Below are 22,407 nucleotides of genomic sequence, written 5' to 3'. Positions count from 1 at the left end.
ATTTTTATCAAAAGTTTAATTTTTATTTTTTTTATTTAAGATAATTTATAAAATAAATATTCATATTTTATGAGCACATACACTACGTCCTAATGAATTATAGCAAGTCCAATAATCTCACCTGCTGGCAAAGTTGGGATAGATAGATAGATAGATAGATAGATAGATAGATAGATAGATAGATAGATAGATAGATAGATAGATAGATAGATAGATAGATAGATAGATAGAAAGATCTCTGTGAAGAAATTAGGATATAAAATATATCTTCACATATACAGTAATCAAAGACAAAAGGTTTTCATTCAGAAAGTTTCATCCATACTTTTATTTTTTCACACTTGACCACAAAGAGAACAGTATAAGAATTTGAAATCTTACCTGATTCTACATAGAGCAAGATTTCTGCTCAAAGTCAGTTAAAAAAAAATTAGTTACACAATTAACCAGTTCTCCAGATGACTAAATATGAAAAAGTCCAAAAGGGGAGTAAATACTTGTGTAAGAAATTATAATCTATCTTGGATAACAAGTCTAGAACATGTGCACTTTGAAAAAATAAAAAAAGTACACAATCAGAACAAATTGAAATCTCTGACAGGTAGTGAAGGAATAGAAAGCGTTTCTGTTTCACCATGTATTTTATCAATGCAGAGGAAAAGAATGTACAGTCACACCCAGCATAGCAAAGTTACCCATTGGAGATGTGTATTTTAAAGAGGTGGTAACTAGAGATGGCAGGGAAGAGGGTAAAAATGGGTCCAGGGTTCTTTGTGAAACCTTTGCTTTCCATCCTTGTTTTGCTTCGTTTTTTATTTTAGTTCGTCGAGATGACACAGATTGGTAAATCAGTTCCTCTGTGTCTTGAGCCTCTTCCATTTCTATAGCAGGCATCTCGGGGTTAAGGATTCAGTTGAAATATGGAAGGCGATTGCTGGTTCTGTGACAGAAACAAGAGGGAGATTTTGTTGTGAAAGATCCTACCCTCCTATAACAATGTCATTTCTAAAGAAACATTCACTATGAATATGTCTTACAATGAGAGAAAAGACTGAAATGAAAAAAGAAATATTTACATACCTCAGGGTCCAAGATGTCACTTAATGTACTGTAACACCATCAATAAACTGACGACTTTAACTCGTTAAACAGTGCTCCATTTTCAGTCAAATTCAAACGTTATTAAATGGCGTGTTGTTTAAAAGGTCACAATTTAACCTTTTAAATGCTCACAATCCTTCAATGATTCAGACCTACATTACTTTCCCTTGTAACTACACTCTTTTTTTCTATCAGTCCCACTGGAGTTATTGAATTACAGACTAAGAGGCAACAGCCATTCAATCTACTTTAAAGACTAACAATAACATCACAGTCTAACAAACCAAATCACAAGCCTTGTCTCACGTGACAGAATTGAATTTTCTTCCACTGAACCTAATCGTTCACAGACTCAATTACTTCAGAAGAGCATTTCTTTTTGGTTGCAGTTTGTGTCACATTTCTGCTCAATGTGAGCGGAATGTGATTTTACAGTAAGACGTGTTCCTGCATCACAATCACTTTTTTTGCCGCTGGAGCTTCTGTCATGTCTGATTTCATTCCTGAAAAAATTCAATGCTATCTATTTCTTAGCGTCATCCAGGAGATAACTTAACTTGTCATATCTTCTCCTATCCACCTGCTGAATATTATGTAAAAACCATGTGTAAAACCATAAAAGACCTCTGACTGATTAAGGCCTTGAATCTACAAGACATCAGAAGGTATGCTGTGGTATATGTTCACCAGGAGATTCAAGTTGTTCTCAAGTCCCTTTAGTTGTGATGTGGGCCTTCATGGTTGAGATTTGTTTGTCTGTTTAGTACATTTACATTTATGGGATTTGATAGACATCCTTATCTAAAGCAATTATAATGATCTTATAATTGTATTATTTATACAACTAAACATTGAGGTTTAAGGGCCCAGCAGTGGCCTCTTGTTGTGATGGGGGTTTAGAATCAAACCCCCTTTGTAGTCAAAGTTCACCACCAATCTATCACTTCCAGTAGCTCCAGCAGTCTAGCCATAAAAATTTTGGTCAAAGTAACCAAGGTCCTTACACTTGCTCATTTATCCCAAAGCTCATAATTGGACCACAGACTAATTGAAGAAATTAGACTGGTCTTATAAATCATGTGGACACCCAGGTTTGTGGTTGTGGCCTACCTAGGATAGAGGTGGCACCAGAATGCACTGTTAGAGAAATCTTGGCTCCTGTTGTGGATTTTACTTTGACATTTTCCACCTACCTAAAGATTGTTACACCCCTTTATAGTAGATGTGTTCCCTAACAGCAGTGGTCCCTGTCAGTAGGATTTGCTCGCTGCTACATGGCAAAAATAGTTCAGAAACTATTTAAGGATCATGACAAAGAGTTTGTTGACTTGGGATCCAAATTTCCCAGATAACACTGTGAAACGAGTCCAATCCATGGAGGCTCCATCTCACAATTTATAGGACTTCCAGACCTCAACAGGTCTAAGCTGCTTTGAAAGCACATGATGGAGCTACACAAAAGTTGTTCTTATGGCATAATGAACTTCGAATTTAACCACTACAACCACATACACTTTAGCATTTTTTGAATTGTGAGGCAATTTTATAATATAAAGATTATGTTTAGAAACTAACTATATTAACTCATCATCAGGTGGATCTGGTTTCAGGCCTTTTTTGCAGTAGTTGTCACAAGCACCCAGTATTTCATGTTTTTTTGAGACACGTTCCTTTTGTTTCTATGCAACAAACGGCAAAAACACAACAATTTGACAGTAAATGACAGGAAAAAAGTTCTGTAGACAGATTGTACATTTTTGGCTCTAAGAGAAGAACTTTTGTAAGAAAGAGTAAGGGAGAGAAGATGTTAGCAGACTTCCTCACCCTACAGTCAAACATGGAGATGGAAGCTTAATGATTTGGGGTTTCAGTTCTGATCTGATTTCACCAGAAAATGAACCGAAGCGTTCGTCCGAGTTCTGTAAGCGTTATTTAGAAAGCGAACAGTCGTCTGAAGTCTCATCTATCATGGAATCACCGCACCTAAACCCTATTGAACTGCTCTGGGATCAACTGGATAGTAAAGAAATCTCCTACTAGAGAAGAACATTTTTGGCACTTTTTACAAGAGGCAGAGAAATGAATTGTCTGGATGTTTAAAGCTGTTCTTAATGCTAATGGAGGATTTTTCATTGAAAACGTAGTGCAACATCTGGACATTTATGGATTTGTTTGGTGAAAATAAATATTGTTACATTACCAAGTTTATTGCATAGAAACGAAAAGGAGCGTGCACGTGTCTGTCAAAAACAATAAAGAACATCATTTTGAAAGATACTCAATATTCTGTATGTAATCAATTGTACTGCAACTTTGTGGGATCAAACAATAATGAGTGTATAACACCAGACAGTGATTTAACTTTGTCTTACTGAGACATGTTACCTAGCCCTGACCCTGAAATGCACAAACAGCCATATTTACCGCTTACGTGGCCTTTGCTACTTTCGTGCGCTTCATCCTTTTCCTTCTCATGAGGGTGACTTGAGGCCTCTTCAAGCCGGCGATGAGCATCAGCAGTCTTGGTCTAGACTTGGTCAGCCAGCTCCTCAGTAGCGCCCCTTTGGGAAACCTTAAACAGAGAACAATTGGCATGTCTGTCATGTTGTCAGGAACAAAACTATATTGATTTACGTTCAATTATATATAATGTGTCAGGATTTTGGTGGATCCTGTGAGGACTCCTGTTTTCTCTGTTTCCCCACCAGATGTCGCCAGTGTGTCTTAATGTTCTGAATTAGTTAGTTAGTATTTAACCACTTCCTATGTCTTTTTAGGCACTCCTTCCATCTCAATTACTTGATTATCAATTTTATATGGTTTGCCATTTGTGTTTTTTATTTTTATTTATTTGTTTTTTGGAGCCATTACAAATTATATAAACTAATAACTCTATTCACAGTTGATGTAAATGCATGTACATTTGCATTCTGCTTTTGTAGCTGATTCTGCAGATGAAATTAGGCCCAGGTCTGTCTAAGAGTTTAACATGTTTAATATCTGGGTAAAAAAAACTGCCCTGTATGAGCCCTGCATTCTAATACAGTATATGATGATTACACACAGCATGTGGATAATGTATTACAGCGAAATGATTCATTGATTTTTTTATATCATGGTGAAGAGATGATTTTATTATGTATAGTATAGATAAATGTATTATTCTGCTTCCTGTATGTTGAAATAAATTCCTTTTTTAAGTCATATAAATACATTTGTTTTACATCAATTGCACCTGCATAGTGTATTTACATTTACACTTCAACTATGCACTACTCTGATACACCTAAATCATTCAAGTGCCAGAAGAATTATTAGAATTTTACCTCAACCAGCAACACTTTCCACTGAAAAACCTTTTCGATTTCTGAACAGTAGCACATTGAGACCACAAACTCTCTCTAATTCCTTGTAAAAAAGCAGCATTGATGATGGTTTGTCACACTGAATAATGTGACTTCCTCACATTTTATACTGTATATGCTGCATGCTGTTTCAGCTCCACCAAGTTCTGACTTCTGAACAGGAAGGAAAATGTGAAACCTCCAATTGTTCAGCTTTTGCTGGTCATGCATGGTTCAACTAGCCAGAGAGATCTAGCAATGTTTAGATGTATTCTGGCTTTGCTGGAGCCCATTGTTCCTGACATTCAGAGGCCTGATGGTAAATGTTGTGAGCGCAACAATGTGTGGCGGCCATTTTTTTCTTGCCTGCTTATGTTTTTCATGAGCTGGTCTGTCATGTGTCCTGAGAAACAGGGTCAGGATGAGGTCAGGTACTATGAGACTCTTTGAGGAGATATTAGGGGTGGGTATGTTGGATTAAGATGATGTTTGGACGATTTTAGGCCATTTTCCTTTCCATTTTCCTTTTCCTTTCAATTCTATGAGTCAAATCTTACCAGAAGTACATCTTCTAAAGTCAAAGCACCTTTGTTTTGGTCAGTATGCACTCACACACAAACACTCTTGTGTTACTCAAATACAATGGCTTTATATTTCTTCTAAACTATTTTTATATAGTTCATATGTAAGGAAACATACCACTTTCAATTCTTTTGATCCCGGTGTTATTGTTGCCTCTCTTCATATTAGTTTTTAATCATCTGAACATAAAGTTGGTCCCACCAATTTGACCATATTGCCATGATGAGTCCTGAAATCTTTTCTTTTTTATTTTATTTTTTCCCCCAATTATGATCAATTTGCTTATTTATTAACTTTGATATATTTAAGCAAATCTGCATTTTTTGAAAAAAAAAAAAAATCAATAAATTAGGACTCTACATGGAAACATTATGTATTGTAATCACACTGAAAACCAGCGTCTCCACATGCAGGTGATTAAAAACAAACATCATTATAAAACAATACATGCAGCCTTTCTGTAGCACCTAAAGCACAAATATTTCATGTTTTTAACAATTAACAACTGCAATAAATTTGTTCTTTTATTTACTCAGCTTGCAGTACCTTTTGTACTTTGGATTTCCTGCCTTGTCACTTATCATTTATATACATACAGATATATTTGCAAATACTGTGTATAAGAAAGACAGTAAGGAAGTTAGTACTTACCAATTGACCCCACACATTTGTTAGGTTATGCCCCCTGCGTCGCTGCTAAGGCACATGTATAATCCTAATCCTTTCCCACTAGAAAGTTCAACCAAGATGGGAAAAACAAATCTGCTGGTTAATAAGAGGTCATGAAGTACATGGTGTACAGTGGGTTGGGGAGGGGTGTGGTTTCATGAAAAAAAGGAGGGTCCACTCAGCACTTCTCCCTGTGGATGACAACGGATGATTCCATTCTCTCTACCAATCAGGATGCTCGCCCTGCCTGTTTTTATGACATGCATGGCACCAGTATCAAAAACACTCAACTGTTTTGATGGTGCACACAGGGGTTCGCCAAACTCTCAATGTGCTACAGAGATACAACAATCTCTCTCTCTCTCTCTCTCTCTCTCTCTCTCTCTCTAAAACAATTTTGTGAGGACCTGATCATAAAATGATTTGCTTTTTAAACTTCCCATTCCACATTTAGTACCCATTTGCTGTTATAGTAACCACTTTTCTGGCAAATGTTTCACTAGATTTTGCTTGTGAAGATTCGTTAACAGACTCTACCTTCTGGCTGGGTGAAGACTTACCTCTCCGTGAAACACTTAAATGAACCCTGTTTCAGGTTTGCTTTGCTTTTATTTAAAAAACATCCTCTCAACAGAGTTGTAGACTGATTTATCTCAAGTTTGTCATCTTTGTATGTCTCTCTGGACAAGGGCGTCTGCTAAATGCCATAAATGTAAATGTATCCCCAAGATGTTCAGTAGGTGTGAGGTCAGAGCTTTATAGCAGGTTACTCAAGATCTTTCACTCCAACCCATGTACAGCATATCATGCAACAGAAAAAAAAAAGTTCTGGTTTAGGCAATTTCCAATTCAGATATATCAAATATACACAAATACTCACAAGGGCATGAGTTCAATCCCACCCAACTGGCTCTCATATCCGACCCAGCCATCTGAGAGCAACACGCTGACAATTCTGGATGTGTGAAGAAGCTATTATATTTGTATATCTGATGATGAAGCCTTTTTTTTTTCTCTAAAGGTATGTGATCACATTAATATGATTTCAATATTTTATTTGCGTAGAACTTCAGTTAGAATGGCCTATATGTATCTTAGAAACCCAAATATCCCATTACACTAACAGTCCAGTTCTCTAACAAGATCATATACATAACATACGTTCGTGTAGTGTTTTTCCACATACTGTAGTTCAAAATAAATGCACAAAAAAAAAAGTAATATTAAATGATTGCAGTTGTAGTGTATGGACTTTACTGCAGGGGGAGATGTAGCATTAATCCACCACAAAAGGCCATGGCTCTGGGATGCTCCAGGCTTGGTCTCCCATCTGCAGCGCTCAAGGGGGCTTACTACTGCAACAACACAGAGAATGGGAGGGGAGGCGAGACAGAGAGGTATGGTGGGACATTGGCACTGCATTGCAGATCAACAAATGGAAAAAGGAGAAAAAGATTGCAGTCCTGAATGTGTCTTTTACATGCGATTTGGTTGCTTCATTGATTGGGAGACTACATATTTTCTCTATTTGCGATAACCGTCTCTTTGTTCTTGCCTGCTTGACTAACGTAGATGTCTGCATAATAATAAAGATAGCACTTATCATACTTGCATGAACGAACAAGCAATGAAGGATACTAAAGATGAAAAAAAAAAAAATCTTTCCTCTAAGAGTTTGAGTGAAAATATGAGTCAGCTGTCATTTCACATGATGAGTGCAGAGACAATCTCACTCAAGTGCTTTGAATGCCTTTGAGTTTCCTTTAAAGCACAGCAATCAATGCAACCCACATCATAGAGACAAATGTGATGGGACGCCTGACTTTTCCAGCCCTATTTTGTTTTGTCCCCAAATTGTTACCATGAAATTGGAGGTACACGATTGAATAAAATGCCTTTCCATGCTGTAGCATGAAATTGATTTCCTTCACTTGAACTAGGAGATGCAAATCTGTTTCAAATCCAGTTTCATGGGTTTACATGGGTTGGAGTGGAAGAATTTTAAATGCCCTGCCCTTGACCTCAGTACCTGACTTTACTAATGCTTTGAATGAGCACAACTTTCACTCTTCTGGGAAGATGATCCACTAGATTTTGGAGTGTGTTTGTGGAGATTTACTCAGCCATAATGGTGTTCATAAAGCCAAGCACTGATGTAGGTGAGGAGGACTGGGGTCAGCGTTCAAGTGATCCCAAAGATGTTCAATAGGGTTGAGGTCAGGACCACATCTATAGGTTTCTTCTAGTTCAAATGAAAGGAAAAGTTCATCCTACTGCCTCCAAAAAACATCCTATACAATTGTCTGCCTCCAACTTTGCAGGAAAGAACCACATATGGCTGGAAAAGTCAGCTGTCCCGATATATTATTTGAGGTAGAATTATAAAAGAATTAGTAATTATTAATGTAATGTTTACTGGAGTCATATTTGTAAGCAGGGGTTTGTACTGGTAGAGGAACAGTGTTCTTCAGCCTTTCCCGATGGCTGAACACATAACTTTGAATAATGGGGCATGAAATCTGCTTGTTCTAGTCATCCATATTTGCAGATTTTTTTTAAAATCAATTTTAAGACTAATAATCTAAAGTTAATTTGATGTAGAGGAGTTAATAAAGACTTAGTCGTCCTGAAATAAGAGAGTCTTCAGTATCAAGGTTAGGACATGAAATGAACCTTTTGTGTAATGAACAGTGCTTGTGATTTTAGTTACCTTACCCTGAATATAATTAAGGAAGCCTTAAGACTGTGATAATTAGAGCCTGAGAGACATAGGTGATTAGTATTAGACATCAATTCTCGGTTTAATCAGACGTCTGCCCCAGAACACTCATCAGATAAGACAGGCTTGGTGGGCTTAATCAGATTACTGTAGCCATCAGAGAAAATAGAGCTACTTATTCTCCTCTGGCAATCACACAAAAACAGGGCAAGTGCAGAGACATATGCAGTGCACCTGTTAGTTTAACTCTCATCCTTTATACCACAGAGCTGCTGAATTCACAGTAAAGGTGTGGATACTAAAACAGCTCTGACAGTAGTTCAGCTACAACATAAATCATAGGCTTATATTAAAATGCTGATTCATTACTTTATTGTTTCTATTTTAACAACATATTCACAAAGACTTGGCACTGTGGGTGATATAATTACTTTTTATTGAACAACAACATTTTAAATTAGCGATATGATAAAGCTTTCTGTTTGAGTTTATACACTACATTAACAAAAGTATTGCACACCTGACTTTTTCATCTATATGTGGTTCTTCCCCAAACTGTTACCACAAATTTTGAGCCTGAAAGCCCAGGCTGGAGGTCTTTAGATTGTGCTAGCATGGAATTCTTACCCCCCTACCCAAAACTGGTCCAGCATGACAATTCCCCTGTGAACAAAGCCATCTCCACGAAGATATGTTTCATGCATTGGAAGATCTTGCGTAGGCTAACACCTTTGGGATGACTGCCCCCCAGGTCTTCTCACCTCATCTATATTAGTACCTGCCCATGTGGCTGAATGAATCCCCATAATCTCCACAAGCACTTTCCCAAATCTAGTGGAACATCTTCCCAGAAGAGTGTAAGTTATGTAAATAAACTTGCCCTTATGGAAATGTTCAAAAAGACTATACGATTGGTCTTGTGGTCAGGTAAAGAGAGAGAGCAAGATGAAGAGGCTGGTAAAGGAATGAATGTTCGTACCTGCTGTAATGTAAATTAGGTTTGTTAACATTAATTGTAACTATAAATGGTAAGAAATATGTTTCTTTGGGTAATAAGTATTCTCATATCTATCCTTGTGCATGCATGTATTGTAAAATTTCAGGAATGGATACACAATTGATATGTTACTCCTTTAATGAACAAATGTCCAGATAATTCCAAAATACAAAATCCTCCATATCGAACATTTTGTATGAACAATCCACAGCTTTGTGCTTTTGATTTTACACATTTATAGAGGTGAATGTAAGCAAACAAAAAAACCAAAAACAATCATTTATACAAAATGAATAAGTGAGGATGATGTGAGATGCAAGAACTCGTGAGAAATCAATTCTTTATCCACCACACTGGAATGTATCACTGAATATATAGTGTGGGAAATGAAGTGGTGTTTTGAGCTGCAGGAGGAAAACATCATTTCGTTTTCATTTCGCTGTGTAAAAATGCTCGTGGAGTTTTTGAATTGATTTGGTTTATTTTATACAGAAGGTCATGGTAAGCTGATCTTTTGTAACCATCGGGTTTAAAGATATACGGTGGAATTTGAAGCATCTCTTTGGGTTCTGACAATGCGGCATATATCTTTATTATTATTTTCAATCTATAGTGACTACAATATGATCACATTTTTATAATTCTGCTGTGAAAAATACAAATCGACATTTTACTCTCCGCTACAAACATTTCCTCAAATATACCTGTTTATTAAAATAAATCTACACTCAATAATATCGTTTGTTTCACATTCTTGAAGCCTGCGGTTCTAAAACAGTGGTTTTCAGATTTAGTCTTACAATTGTTTAACAAGGGTTCTTTGGATAGCTAACGCACTTAGAGGGTATGTGAAGCATCACAGATGAGAAAAAAAACACGGACAAATCGACAAACAGAAGAACTCTAGATCAGAGGTCCATAACCATCCCAATACCAGGCCGTGGAGGAGTTGCTGCCAGGCCGCAAGAGCATTTTCTCTGGAAAATGTCTATAGATAAAACTACTACAGTGTTATTGTTTTTGAAACACAAGCATGTTACCTTTTTCTATGCAACAAACTTAGACATAGAAATAGACAGTGAATGACTGGAAGAAAGTTCTGTGGACAGATGACATTTTTGTCTCTAACAGAGGAACATGTGTAAGATGGAGAAAAGGAGAGAAGATGTTATCAGACTGCCTCACCCCCACAGTCAACATGGATTTGAAAGCTTAATGGATTGGGGTTGTTTTGGAAACCTGAACCAACATGGCAACCATTCCATACTTCAACAACATGCAATTCAATCTGAACTGCACCTCACTGGAACTGACTTTTCTGTATCAAACTCTGGAAGCGTTATTTAAGGAGCCAACAGTCGTCTGGAGTGTTATCTATCATAAAATGATCACCGCACCTAAATCCTTCTGAACTGCTCTGGGATAAAGAACAACTTTGGCAAGTTTTACAAGAGGCACGGCAAAGTATTTCAACTGAATGTTTGCAGAAACAAACTGTCTGAATGCCAAGAGTTTGTTAAGCTGTTCTTCATGCTGAGGGAGGATTTTTCAATAACACTTTTTTTGACAAAGAAATAGATAGATATAGATCTATACAGTATATTTAATTTATTCAATTATTTTTAGAATATGTACAAAACAAAGCTGTTCCATGGTGAGTTTGGAGACCCTTGCTCTAGAGAATGCACTGTTCCACGATTTTCCCCACTTTACCACACTCATGATCATGTAAAAAGTCATGTGACGAGCCCTGCATTCCAGCACTGTATAACACTCCCTTGCAGGCTTCTGCTTCCATATGCTCTTGAAGGAATCCCCCCACATCCATTACAGGCTGTTTAAATACTTTATGACATCTTGGAAGCCTGAATAATAGAGTTAAGATAGTAGCAGACGTCAGGCATAGATCGCATGATACGTTCCTTTTGAAACATTGCCAAACACATTAGGGGCAAAGTCATATACGATTGTAACAGTATAACAATTGACATTTTGTTAGTTTGCTGTTGCAAATTAAGTTCGATTTTCATCGCCACACTTTACTTAACGGCTTTAAGCACCTATAATATGCTCAAGGCTGAAATGCAAAACATAATGTTCTGTACATTTGCCTCAATGCATGTGCTTTACAGGGTTCACAGGTAAAGATTATTGTAATAACAAACCACCCTTAGGGTTTAATAAGGACTGATTACAGACATTGTGACTGCAAACACTATTTAACACATATCAAAAGCTGGTGTTTACAACAAATAGTCTTTACAACATCATTGGCAATCATCCATAAAAGCCTGTAGTGAGCGGATTGTGTGCCAGGTCACATTATTATTCATTTACTGGAAGAAGTTCAATCCAATTTGGAGCCCCAAACCAAAAGTATCTCTTTGGCACTCTTCCCTTTCTGGCTTTAGGTTAATTTCAGTGTAGTGTAGCTGAGATTTATGTAACTCCAATTCATATATTTTTCAGATGATCAAACTTAAAACCTTCCAACAGGATATACACTATATGGAGAAATATTTGTGGACACCTCAGCATGCACCTGATAATTTCTGAGCATTCCATTCCACACTTAATCCCCAGTTAAGTCGGATATTAATGTTGGTGAGGAGGCCTGGGGTGCAGTCAGAACTATTGTTCGTCCCAAAGCTGTTCAATAGGGAGGTCATAGTTCTATAGCAGGTCACTCAAGAATTTCCAATCTAAACCATGTAAAGCAGATCTTTATGGCGCTGGAATTTCATGCTGAAACAGGTTTGGGTCTCCTAGTTCAAGAGAAGGCAAAATTTCACCACATCCAAAGACGTCCTGTACAATTCTGTGCCTTCAAATGCTTTTGGTATTTGGCTGTTCTCATGCCCAGATACAAAAGCAAATGGACTTTGGACTTGAACTTCGAGACCCAAACCTGTTCCAGCATGATAATGCCCCTGTATACAATGCCAGCTTCATAAAGATATGCTTTACTTGGGTTGAAGTGGAAGATCTCATGCTATAGAGCTTCAAATCTATTGAACATGATAAATGTGAACACTGACTGCACCCCAGGCCTCTTCACCTCACCTACATCAGTACATAACTTCACTAACACCCTTGTGGCTGAATGAATCTCCAATATATCTCCACAAAATCTAGTGGAACATCTTCCCAGAAGAGTGGAGGTTATTCTAGCAGAATATGGAAAATAAATATGGAATGAAATGTTTAAAAAGTATATACCAATCTTATGGTTAAATGTCCACAAACTTTTGTCCGGTTGAACATGATCTTGAACTGAACTGCACAATGCAGTGAAAGTTTTCATCATGCCACTATTGAAATGCTATAGTGTGTTGCATTCCATGTTGAGTGGGATTGCTTTTCACTCTGGCATGAAATTTTTCTCTATAAAAAAGTGCAGTACTGACATTTTATTAGAAGCACTTCAAGCTCTGCTTCTTGCTCGCAAACTCGTTTCTACTGGAAGCTGCTATGCCGTGCTGATTGTACTGCAAAGGGATATTAAATGCTGTACTGGAACCCAGGGCTGGTTCGATATAACAAAGAACACGTATGTGATGTGACACGAGGGATGACTTGCTATTAGGTGTGAAGGGAAATTAGCAAAATATACCTTTGAAAATATATCTCTCAAAAGCAAAAAAAAAAAATCTACGGAAAAATAAATACATTTGATGCAAACATAATAATTTCTATTGATTTTATAAAACTGCTGTAGACAGGCTTTAAGTGCAAAATGTGCAATTTTTCAAAAGCATTTAGCTTTTAAGAACTAGCAATCTTCAAACGTACAAATACGACTTTGTATTTGGTAACAGGAAAAAATTGCATTTGAAAAGTTACATGAAAAACGATAAACTGTGTAAAAGGACGTCGAGAGTGCACTGAGAGATCGCTGTGTGTGTGTGTGTGTGTGTGTGTGTGTGTGTGTGTGTGTGTGTGTGTGTGTGTGTGTGTAGGGGATGGGGAGAAAAAAAAAGCATGTTGATTGTGTTAGCATGTTAAAAAAGTCAGAGTGCATAATTAAAAATCGCATGCGTATTTATTGTGACTAATCTAAACCTGATCCATGCATAGTTTTGTTTCTGTTTCCACCAGAGCATGCTCATTAAAAAAAAAGAATATAATCACTATATTGCTTATACGCCTTATTTATTTTACGGTAATTAATGAATTTAATTGAATTATTAGTGCACCTCAGTTGTATTAGATATTTTTCACATGATGAACACACATTCAAGTATATTTTTTAGATGGGCATTTTAAATGTGTTGTAAAAAAAAATATTAATAATAATATTAATCTGACTTTTTGGAAAATCTTGTGATATTTTAGAATGAAATACAAACAAAGATGATTCACACTACAAAATAGCATCTTGGTCTTGGAGGTTTGACGGGTCACAAGACAAAACCACGCTTCTATTCCACTACGTACTTTGTTGATGATTAAAAAAAAAAAAATCAATAAAAAAAAAATCTACTATTCATTAACCTTTTGACAATGAAGGACATTCGTTTTTATAACAGCGAAATTACCTTCACTGCTACACAGTTTACCTGCAGATTGCAATACATGTGAAAAAAATATATTTTTAAATTATTATAATACTTTCTGAACTGAGTAGGTCCACCTGATTTGAAATCCATGATTCACTGAATCAAAGGTGCTGGGATGTGCATTGTTGGTAAAACAGGTGGAAAAAATGTGTATGATCTGATATTTGAACCAAAAATTTACAGTCGTTTTACAATGAATGGATGAAAAACAGTTCCTTCTACAAACATAATGCCAATCGATAACAGCAAAGGAATATGAAGGCCACATCTCAGTGAATAACTAGAATGACCTTCTGAATGTCCCCATATGAAGAACCATTTCAGCACTCACCCAACCACCCCCATGGACCATACCTCGAAAAAACAGTTACAGTGCCGACGCAGCAGCTTATTCACGAAACTCCTGTTTACGAGAACATATCATTATCCTTGTCTGTGTCTGGAGATCCAGGACGGGATATTTCATACAGGTGTGAGCACTCTGAATTCTTTCTTTCTTTGAGCAGCTGCAGCATCTCAGCTAATTGTGCCTCCAGGACTGCCATGCGGTTGCTCAAGTAGTGAATGTCGCTTCTCAGCTCCTGCTTTAGCTCCAGCAAAGAGGCCTGAAGGTTGTGTTCAGGAATGGGATAGAAAGCTCGCTTGCCCTCAGCCTGCATTGGGCTTCGTTCCTGAGGTGTTCGGACGCTCCCTTCCCCAACGTTGTCCAGCCGCAGGTCGCTCTTTGTGATGCCGCTGTCACAGGAGTCTGTCTTCTTTAGTGACAGCTCTTCTTGCAACTTAGTCCTGTCTGGAAGAGTCTCCATGGACTCAGCTTTGGAAACGGCACTCCAGGAGAGATCCGCCTTCCCTGTTGCTTCCTTAAACCGACCCCAACCTTTGGCTTTGGTCGGTTCAGTAGATTTACATCCTAATTGGTGGCCAACAGGAGCATGAAGTTTGGCTTGGATTGAGGTCCTTGAAGTAGGTTCATATGAAGCCGAGGAGGAGGCGACATCAGGTGTGGCAGGGCTCTCGGTCACTGTGACAATACTAGTTGTAGCATTGGTTTCATGGACCATAGTTTTCTCCATGATGACTAAACCTTTCTCGATGTCCAGTTCTCCCTGATCCGCTCTCTCTGCTGCCAGCCGAGCCTCCTTCTGCTGACGAAAGCGCTGAAAAAGGCGCCGCACTGGATGATCTGGAGGAAGGTTGAGAGGAGCTTCATCCTTCCTTTTCCGCATCTCTTCTTCCTCACGCTTCACATCACTGATCTTGCGGAAGACTATCTGTGAGGTGGGAAAAAAACAAGAAAAGATCAACATAAACATTGGTCTTGTTTCTCAGTTACATTTACAATTTAAAAAACGTCATGACTGGGGGAATGGTGCAGCAGGTAGGACTTCCAACAAATATTTCCTTTGAGTGGAATTTCTGCATCTGGTTCTGAATCAGAGCCCATAGTCTGCTACACTGATTTAGGACTACAGTTTGCATCTTTTTACCATCACTGCACAACTCAACATCGTTTATCTGTAATAAATAGACATTCGGCGCCACTCAGATGAGGATGGGTTTCCCCTCTTGAGTCTGGTTTCTCTCGAGGTTTCTTCCTCATGCATCTCGGGGAGCTTTTCCTTGCCACAGTCGCCACCGACTCGTTCATCAAACGTACACATCATAAAGAACATCATATTCATTCTTTATCACCGTATATCTGTGTAAAGATGCTGAGACAATGTTCATTGTTAAATAAAAACAAATAAAAATAAATTGAATTAAATAGTTTTCTGTCTCACCAAAATATAAATTAGCTAAATTGAGCCTTGGTGTGCATCTCATCCAGGTTCCAATGTTTCCAGGATAGGCTTTACATCCACTATGACACTGATCAGCGCACGAAAAATACAACAAAGGACACTCAGAACTGTTGAGCAGCTAGAATCTTGCATCAGACACAAGGGACCATATTCCTCTCCCAAAGCTTCGACAACTGGTCTCCTCAGTTTCCAGATGTATACGGACAAATGATATGATGCTACACAGGCATTCATTTAAAAATGAATTTATTTCCTCAAAATGGTATATATTCTTAGTTTATAAATGTGTAGAACTATGTAGAAATATTGTGAATAACATATGGGTTTTATTTATGTCATTATTTACATTTTCTGTAGTGTTTTTTGGAAAGGGGGGTGTATGTATATTAAAGAGAAATGAATAAATGACTGAAGATTTGCATATTTAGCTGCACCGTTTCCAAATTGAAAGAGAATGCCACTTTACACGGTGGACACAAATCTAAATTGCTGCGACATGCACTCACTCTAAAGCATATGAGACAATGATCTGATGAAATTAACATGTTATCGGTGCACACGTGCTTCCATGGCTGGGTTCTTATGCAAGTCTAGACCATTAGAGAGCCATTCAAACTAAAACAAAGCTGTGCTGGTCATTCGGTGAGACGGTAAATGATGTGGAATACATGATCTTAAACCTGGTACCTAGGTGGTGTTTGCTAACAAGGTAGTGACGCTTATCATCATTATGGACCTCCTCGTTATGACAGACCTCTCAGGGAAGGTGCATATTCAGGGAAGAGCCATAAAGGATCATAAGAAGAATGACTTTGTGTTGTATATGTGAAATATATATAAAAGTATATTTGCAGGTCTATAATCTTGCCCCTGTGTACCACCAAATGTGGCAAGGACACTCACTATAGTCCTTAGCTTTGTGTTCTGTTATGTAGCTCTATGTTGTGTTATGTAGCTTTAGGTTGTGTTATGTAGCTGAAGGTTGTGTTATGTTATGACAATAAAAGCTTCTTGACTTGACTTGACAAAGTGAGCTCCATGAAGATATTACAGAGCTGAACTGGAACTGACACACTCACTCCACTGTGTGTTACTGCTGCTACAAATCAGAAACAGAATACAAACAGAAAAAGCGTTAATATGTATATACTATTGATTTGACCTTCAACTACCGGCATAGCGGCTATTAATGAAAATCTATAAAAACCATTTAAATATCGTCATATACACCCTTTTATTGTTTTTGAGAAAAACATACATATTCCTTTTGTTTCTATGCAACAGATTTAGCCATGTAATGATATGAAGGTTTTCTTTAACCAAACAAATATATAAATGTCCAGACGTTCAACATTATTTTCAAAACCCTACCCAACAGCTTTACACACTCTCAGCATCCGGACAGTCCGTTTCTCCAAACATTTAGCTAAAATACTTTGCCGTGCCTCTTGTAAAACTTGCCGAAGATGTTCTTCAGTAGTTGGAAGTTTCTTTACTGTGATTCACTTCATCCCAGAGCAGTTCAACAGGATTTAGGTGCGGTGACTGGCAGATCGTTCCATGATAGATATCACTCCAGACATATGTTTGCTTTCTAAATAATGCTTACAGAACTCTGACGTACGTTTCGGCTCATCGCCTCGTCGTACGGTGACGCCATGTTGGTTTAGGGCTCCTTTCACTTTCTAGAATAAGTCCCCAAATTTCCCTGTTTCAAAACAACCCCAAACCATTAAACTTCCACCTCCATGTGTGATTGTGGGGGTGAGACAGTCTGATCTCATATTTTCTCCTGTTCATCATTTTACACCTGTTCGTCTGTTAGAGCCAAAAATGTTACATTCGGTACTCCACATAACTTCCCTCCACTTATTCACTGTCTATTCCCATTCCATTCACTTGTGCTTTTTTTTTTATTTTACCGGGTTTGTTGCATAGAAACAAAAGGAAAATGCATCTGTCTCTCAAACTATAAAACACCAGGCATTCCAAAATTTCTAAAAAAACATATAATTTAATTTAATAATTTACATAATTAATGTGTCTTCCTAAATTTGTCCAGATTTTTGCCCTTAGACAGACAGTACTTTAAAGCTTTGTTACTTAGAAAGTGGGATTTGAATTACATTGCTAATGCTAGTAGGTTTCAGTCTGACTGGCCAGGAGGAGGAACCCAAAACTTCAGTGTGTGTAAGGAAGTCTTAATTTAGCTGTCTCATATCCTACTTATAAAGTGAGGCCAAGCATACCTAAATAACAACTAGAGGAACACAAGGCATGTATTCGGTCATGACTGTATATCAGTTACAGTCTTTTAAATAGTGTGGAAAATGGGAGGTTCAAAATTTGTCATCATTAACACCAAGGTGAATGTGATAAATTGGTTACAGTACATAGGGTTTAGCTTCCAGGTTTGGTTTCAGCAAGCAGACGATAAACGTCGGTTCGGCATCCACAGCGAATCGCTTGATTAAAACTGAAAACGCCACATTTGCGTCAAGCTTCCTCTCTCAGCCCCATCTGTTCACCCTCCTTACGACAGCGTGTTCTGTGTTTGAATGCAGAGGCAGGGCTCTTGTGTTAATGAGGTTTGTGTATTCATTAGCTCCTGCCCAGGGAATGACTCAGGCAGGCTTTGCTTAGCCCAGAGGTCAATCATGGCACTCAGGTGCACCACCAATAAATCTACTTATACATGTCCTGGGTGTGCAAAAACAAATAAAACGATTGGATTTTCTAGGCCATGGAATCAGCATACTAAAACTGTCATCTTCATTTTGTCCGAAGGGCGGGCAAATATTTGCGCTCCATTGTACATCAGGACTCTGAGGGTAACGCTGAATTAAAATGGGACGCAGCAGCTTTTTTTCCTAAGTTGCCATTAGCCTAAGTGATATTAGGTTCTTTACTGGGACTCTCACATTTCACCAGCGTCAGGGCTAAAGATGATCAAGTAGAGCGTTAGTTCTCGCAATGGGCTGGCATTTTTTATGCCGCTGAAATAGCTAGAGGTTACAGCTCAGTGCAATCAGCAATAAAATGTTCTTAACACTATGAGAGCATACTGTAGTCCAGACTGTATAATCTTATCTTTCTAGTCTGTTTTTATGCTTAGTGTTTGTTTTATTAAACAGAGTTCCTTTGAATCGTTATATCCTGCCGTTATTACTTTAAAAGCCCAGACACTCCAAACATGTCAGTTTTTTTCTATTAGGCTCCGTGTTGTTCTGTTCAGAATAGCCAGTGTTTTGTTTTTCTCACTGACAAGAAATCATGGAGAAGGGATCAGAGCCGGTAGTTTTGTAGACAACAGTTTATCACAATAATAGAAATCTAAATTGCTTTTCAGCTTTTAAGATAATAAATGTCCTTCACACTCCCCCAAAAGATTTTATTCCTTTACTATAGTGCTTCAAAGGTCATTAAAGTGTGACACAAATTATGTAAAAGCAAGTATCTAAACACAAAATGGCGAGAATGATAGAAAATAACGCAGAAAGACATTGTTTAAATGTTACCATAAAACGCATCCAGATTTGCAATGACTATGCAAGTACAAGTCCAAAAAAGTTCGGACACTGTGTAAAACGTCAATAAGAACAGAACGCAATCATTTACCCTAATAATAATAACCCTATAATTTATTCACTTAGGGCATAGAAAACATATCGCATTTTAAAATGAACAAAATGAATTTGATGGTTGCAACACGTCTCAAAAAAGTTGAAACAGGCAACAAAATTCTGAAAAGATGTTACTAAAAATAAAATAGCCGGAATAGGTTCACCAATCTACGAAAAAAATGGGTCTACAAATTGTAAAACAATTTCAGAATAATGTTCCTCACCATCAAATTGCATAGACTTTTTAAATATCTCATCATCTATAGTATATACATCATTAAAAGGTTCAGAGAAGCTGAAAGAAATCTTCAAAGTACAAGGAATAAAAGGACAAGGAATAAAACCAATACTGGATGCTGGTGCACTGCACAGACCGAGGAACACCTCCAAAAATCAGTGTCTGTGCAAACAGTTTGACATGTCATCCACAAATGCGAAAAGGTGAAGCTATATCATGCAAAAAAGAATGCCTGTGTGAACATGATCAAGAAATGCCCCACCTTCTCTGGGCTAAACTCACTTAGACTGGATTGAAAAAAGTGTAAAACTGTTTGAAACTTTGAAATTCTTTTGTAAAGCATAATTGCTACATCCTTTGGACTAAAGAGGAGAGGGACCATCATCAGCACCTAAAAGGCTGCATCCCTGATGGTATTGGGGTGCCTATATAATGGCCAGCTTTTACTTGGAAGGAGCCTTTTATCTGGAAAGGCTCCATCAATGCTGAAAGATATAGAGAGAGGTTTTAATCAACATGCTTTCATCCAAACAATGTCTTTTTCAAGGAAGGCCTTGCACATTTCAGCAAGACAATGCTACACCATTTTAAGCATCTATTACAATAGCCTGGTTTCATACTAGAAGAGAATGGGTGCTGAATTGGCCTGCCTGCACTCAAGACTCTTCACCATTTGAAAACATTTTGCCCATCATAAAACAAAAAATATGACAAAGAAGACCCAGGACTGTTGAGCAGAAAGAATCCTGTATCAGACACGAATGGGACAACATTCCTCTCACGAAACTCCAGCACTTAGTCTCCTCAGTTCCCAGATGTATACAAACTTTTATTAACAGAAAAAGAGGGATGTTACACAGCGGCAAACGTGGCCCTGTCCTAACTTTTTTGAGACGTGTGTCAGCGATTATTTTCAAATTACCTTTTTTTCCTGGTGCAATGGTACAATTATTCAGTTTCAATTTCGATAGGTTTTCTATTGTAAATGAGATTTGCAAATCATTGCATTGTGTTTTTACTTACAGTTTATGGTTTTTGCAAATTCTCTGTAATTGGGGTTGTTTATTAGTTGAGATCAAATACATACACTATAGAAACGTATATATATAGTATAAGATTGGTACCTGTATGTGCTTTTTTGAACATCCCTTTCGACATTTTGCCCCCATTTACTGTTTTAATAACATCCACTCTTCCAGGATGGTGTTCAACTATATTTTGGAGTGTGCTTATGGAGATTTCTGGAGATTTATTCAGCTGCAAAGGTGTTATTGAAGTCAGGTACTGATGTAGGTGAAGTGAGGAGGCCAGGGGTGCAGTCGGCATGAGAAATATATCCAAAAATGCTCAGTAGGGTTCAGACCTCTATAGCCAGGGATCTTCCACTCCAACCAACGTAAAGCATATGTTTATGGGGCTGTCTTTGTGCACAGGGGTATTGTCATGCTGGAACAGGTTTGAGCCTCCTAGTCCAAATGAAGAGAAAATGTAATGCTACCACATCCATTTATTCGTAGGGTAGCAACAATGGTGGACAATGTTGCATCATATGGTATATCACTATAGTGTATGTACAAATACCAACGGATTACATGTTCTATTATTAAAGCAATTAGGAGGACAATGGGCATTGACATCACACATATCTATAAACCATTTCTTGTGCTTTAAGTAAGAATTCCCTGTAAACATTCCTTATAACTTTAAAAACTTTTTTTCGGCTTCTCCCATTAGGGGTCGCCACAGCAGATCATCCGCATGTTTGATTTGGCACATGTTCATACACTGAATGCCCTTCCTAACGCAACCCTCCCCATTTATCCTGGCTTGGGACCGGCGCTGAGAGTGGCTGGGGATGGTTCCTGACCGAATCAAACCCGGTCGCAGCGGTGAGAGCGCCGCATCCTAACCAACAGACCACCAGGAAACCAAACATTCCTTAAAAACTTCCTTTCGGCTTCTCCCGTTAGGGGTCGCCACAGCGGATCCTCCGCATGTTTTGATTTGGCACGTTTTACGCTGGATGCCCTTCCTAAAGCAACCCTCCCCAATTTATCCGGGCTTCCCGTCGCTTCCCTCCGTGCCGCGCTTCCTCCATAACGCACCGTGGATGTTTATTATCTGAACTGCTCCGTTTCCGGATTATCCCGAACTGCACGGGTGTTTTTGTGTTGGCTCTGCCCTTGTTCAAATAAAGTCTCTGTTTGCCGTTACTCCGGCTTCCGCCTCTGTGCCACGCCTAACAGAATAACGGACCCCTGAAATAGGAATATCGGACAAAGAAAAAAAGGACAAAAAAAAAAAAAAAAAAAAAGGAAAAGGACATGATCGGGTTAACGCCGTGGTCCCGGCGCGAGCCGTGTCTCGGAGGTCGGGTTCGTTCAGCCGCGGTCAAGCGGCAGCCAAGCTCCGCCCGGAAAACCCGGAAGCTCGCAGCCGCTTCTCGGGCACGCTCGGCAGCGCCACGCCCCCCAAATGACGTCATAGGACTCCCGGCTCGCTTCTCCGGCAACAGGGCTGAGTGGAGCGTGTTTTTACGGAGCGTAGAAGGTTACATGGAGGCGATCCGTCCAGCTTCCCACGGAGAGTGCTAAGATCGCCTCCACATCTCTACTGACTGGGGAAGCACTCTCTCTTGCCAGTGAGTTGTGGGATGCGACTGGAGGAGAGTTTCTCTCCTGCGCCCGGTTCCTGCAGCTGCTCACCAAGGAACTTGGGATGACCACGGCTGACCTCCATCTCCTCACCCCTGGCCCCGAGAACGCTGTTCCGC

General features: G+C 38.5%; 1 protein-coding gene and 1 long non-coding RNA gene across 3 annotated transcripts in view; both read right to left on the bottom strand.

Moving 5' to 3' along the window:
• Window positions 1-308: 308 nt before the first annotated feature.
• LOC124391355 lies at window positions 309-5,836 on the bottom strand. Its single transcript, XR_006926933.1, has 3 exons — window positions 5,679-5,836; window positions 3,526-3,673; window positions 309-940 (listed from the first exon to the last, which is right to left on the bottom strand). It is a non-coding gene; the product is annotated as an uncharacterized LOC124391355 (long non-coding RNA).
• A 7,756-nt stretch (window positions 5,837-13,592) lies between these two features.
• Window positions 13,593-22,407, bottom strand: part of kcnh1b (potassium voltage-gated channel, subfamily H (eag-related), member 1b) — a 60,615-nt gene continuing 51,800 nt past the window's right edge. For both annotated transcript variants that reach the window (XM_046856868.1, XM_046856869.1), the window contains one exon: window positions 13,593-15,242. In XM_046856868.1, the coding sequence (XP_046712824.1) occupies window positions 14,379-15,242 (864 nt within the window). In that variant the 3' untranslated portion in view covers window positions 13,593-14,378. The remainder of the gene's footprint in view (window positions 15,243-22,407) is intronic.

The sequence above is a fragment of the Silurus meridionalis genome, chromosome 9 (genome assembly GCF_014805685.1).
Source record: "Silurus meridionalis isolate SWU-2019-XX chromosome 9, ASM1480568v1, whole genome shotgun sequence".
Lineage (NCBI taxonomy): Eukaryota > Metazoa > Chordata > Actinopteri > Siluriformes > Siluridae > Silurus > Silurus meridionalis.
This window is presented reverse-complemented; position numbering and strand designations above follow the sequence as displayed.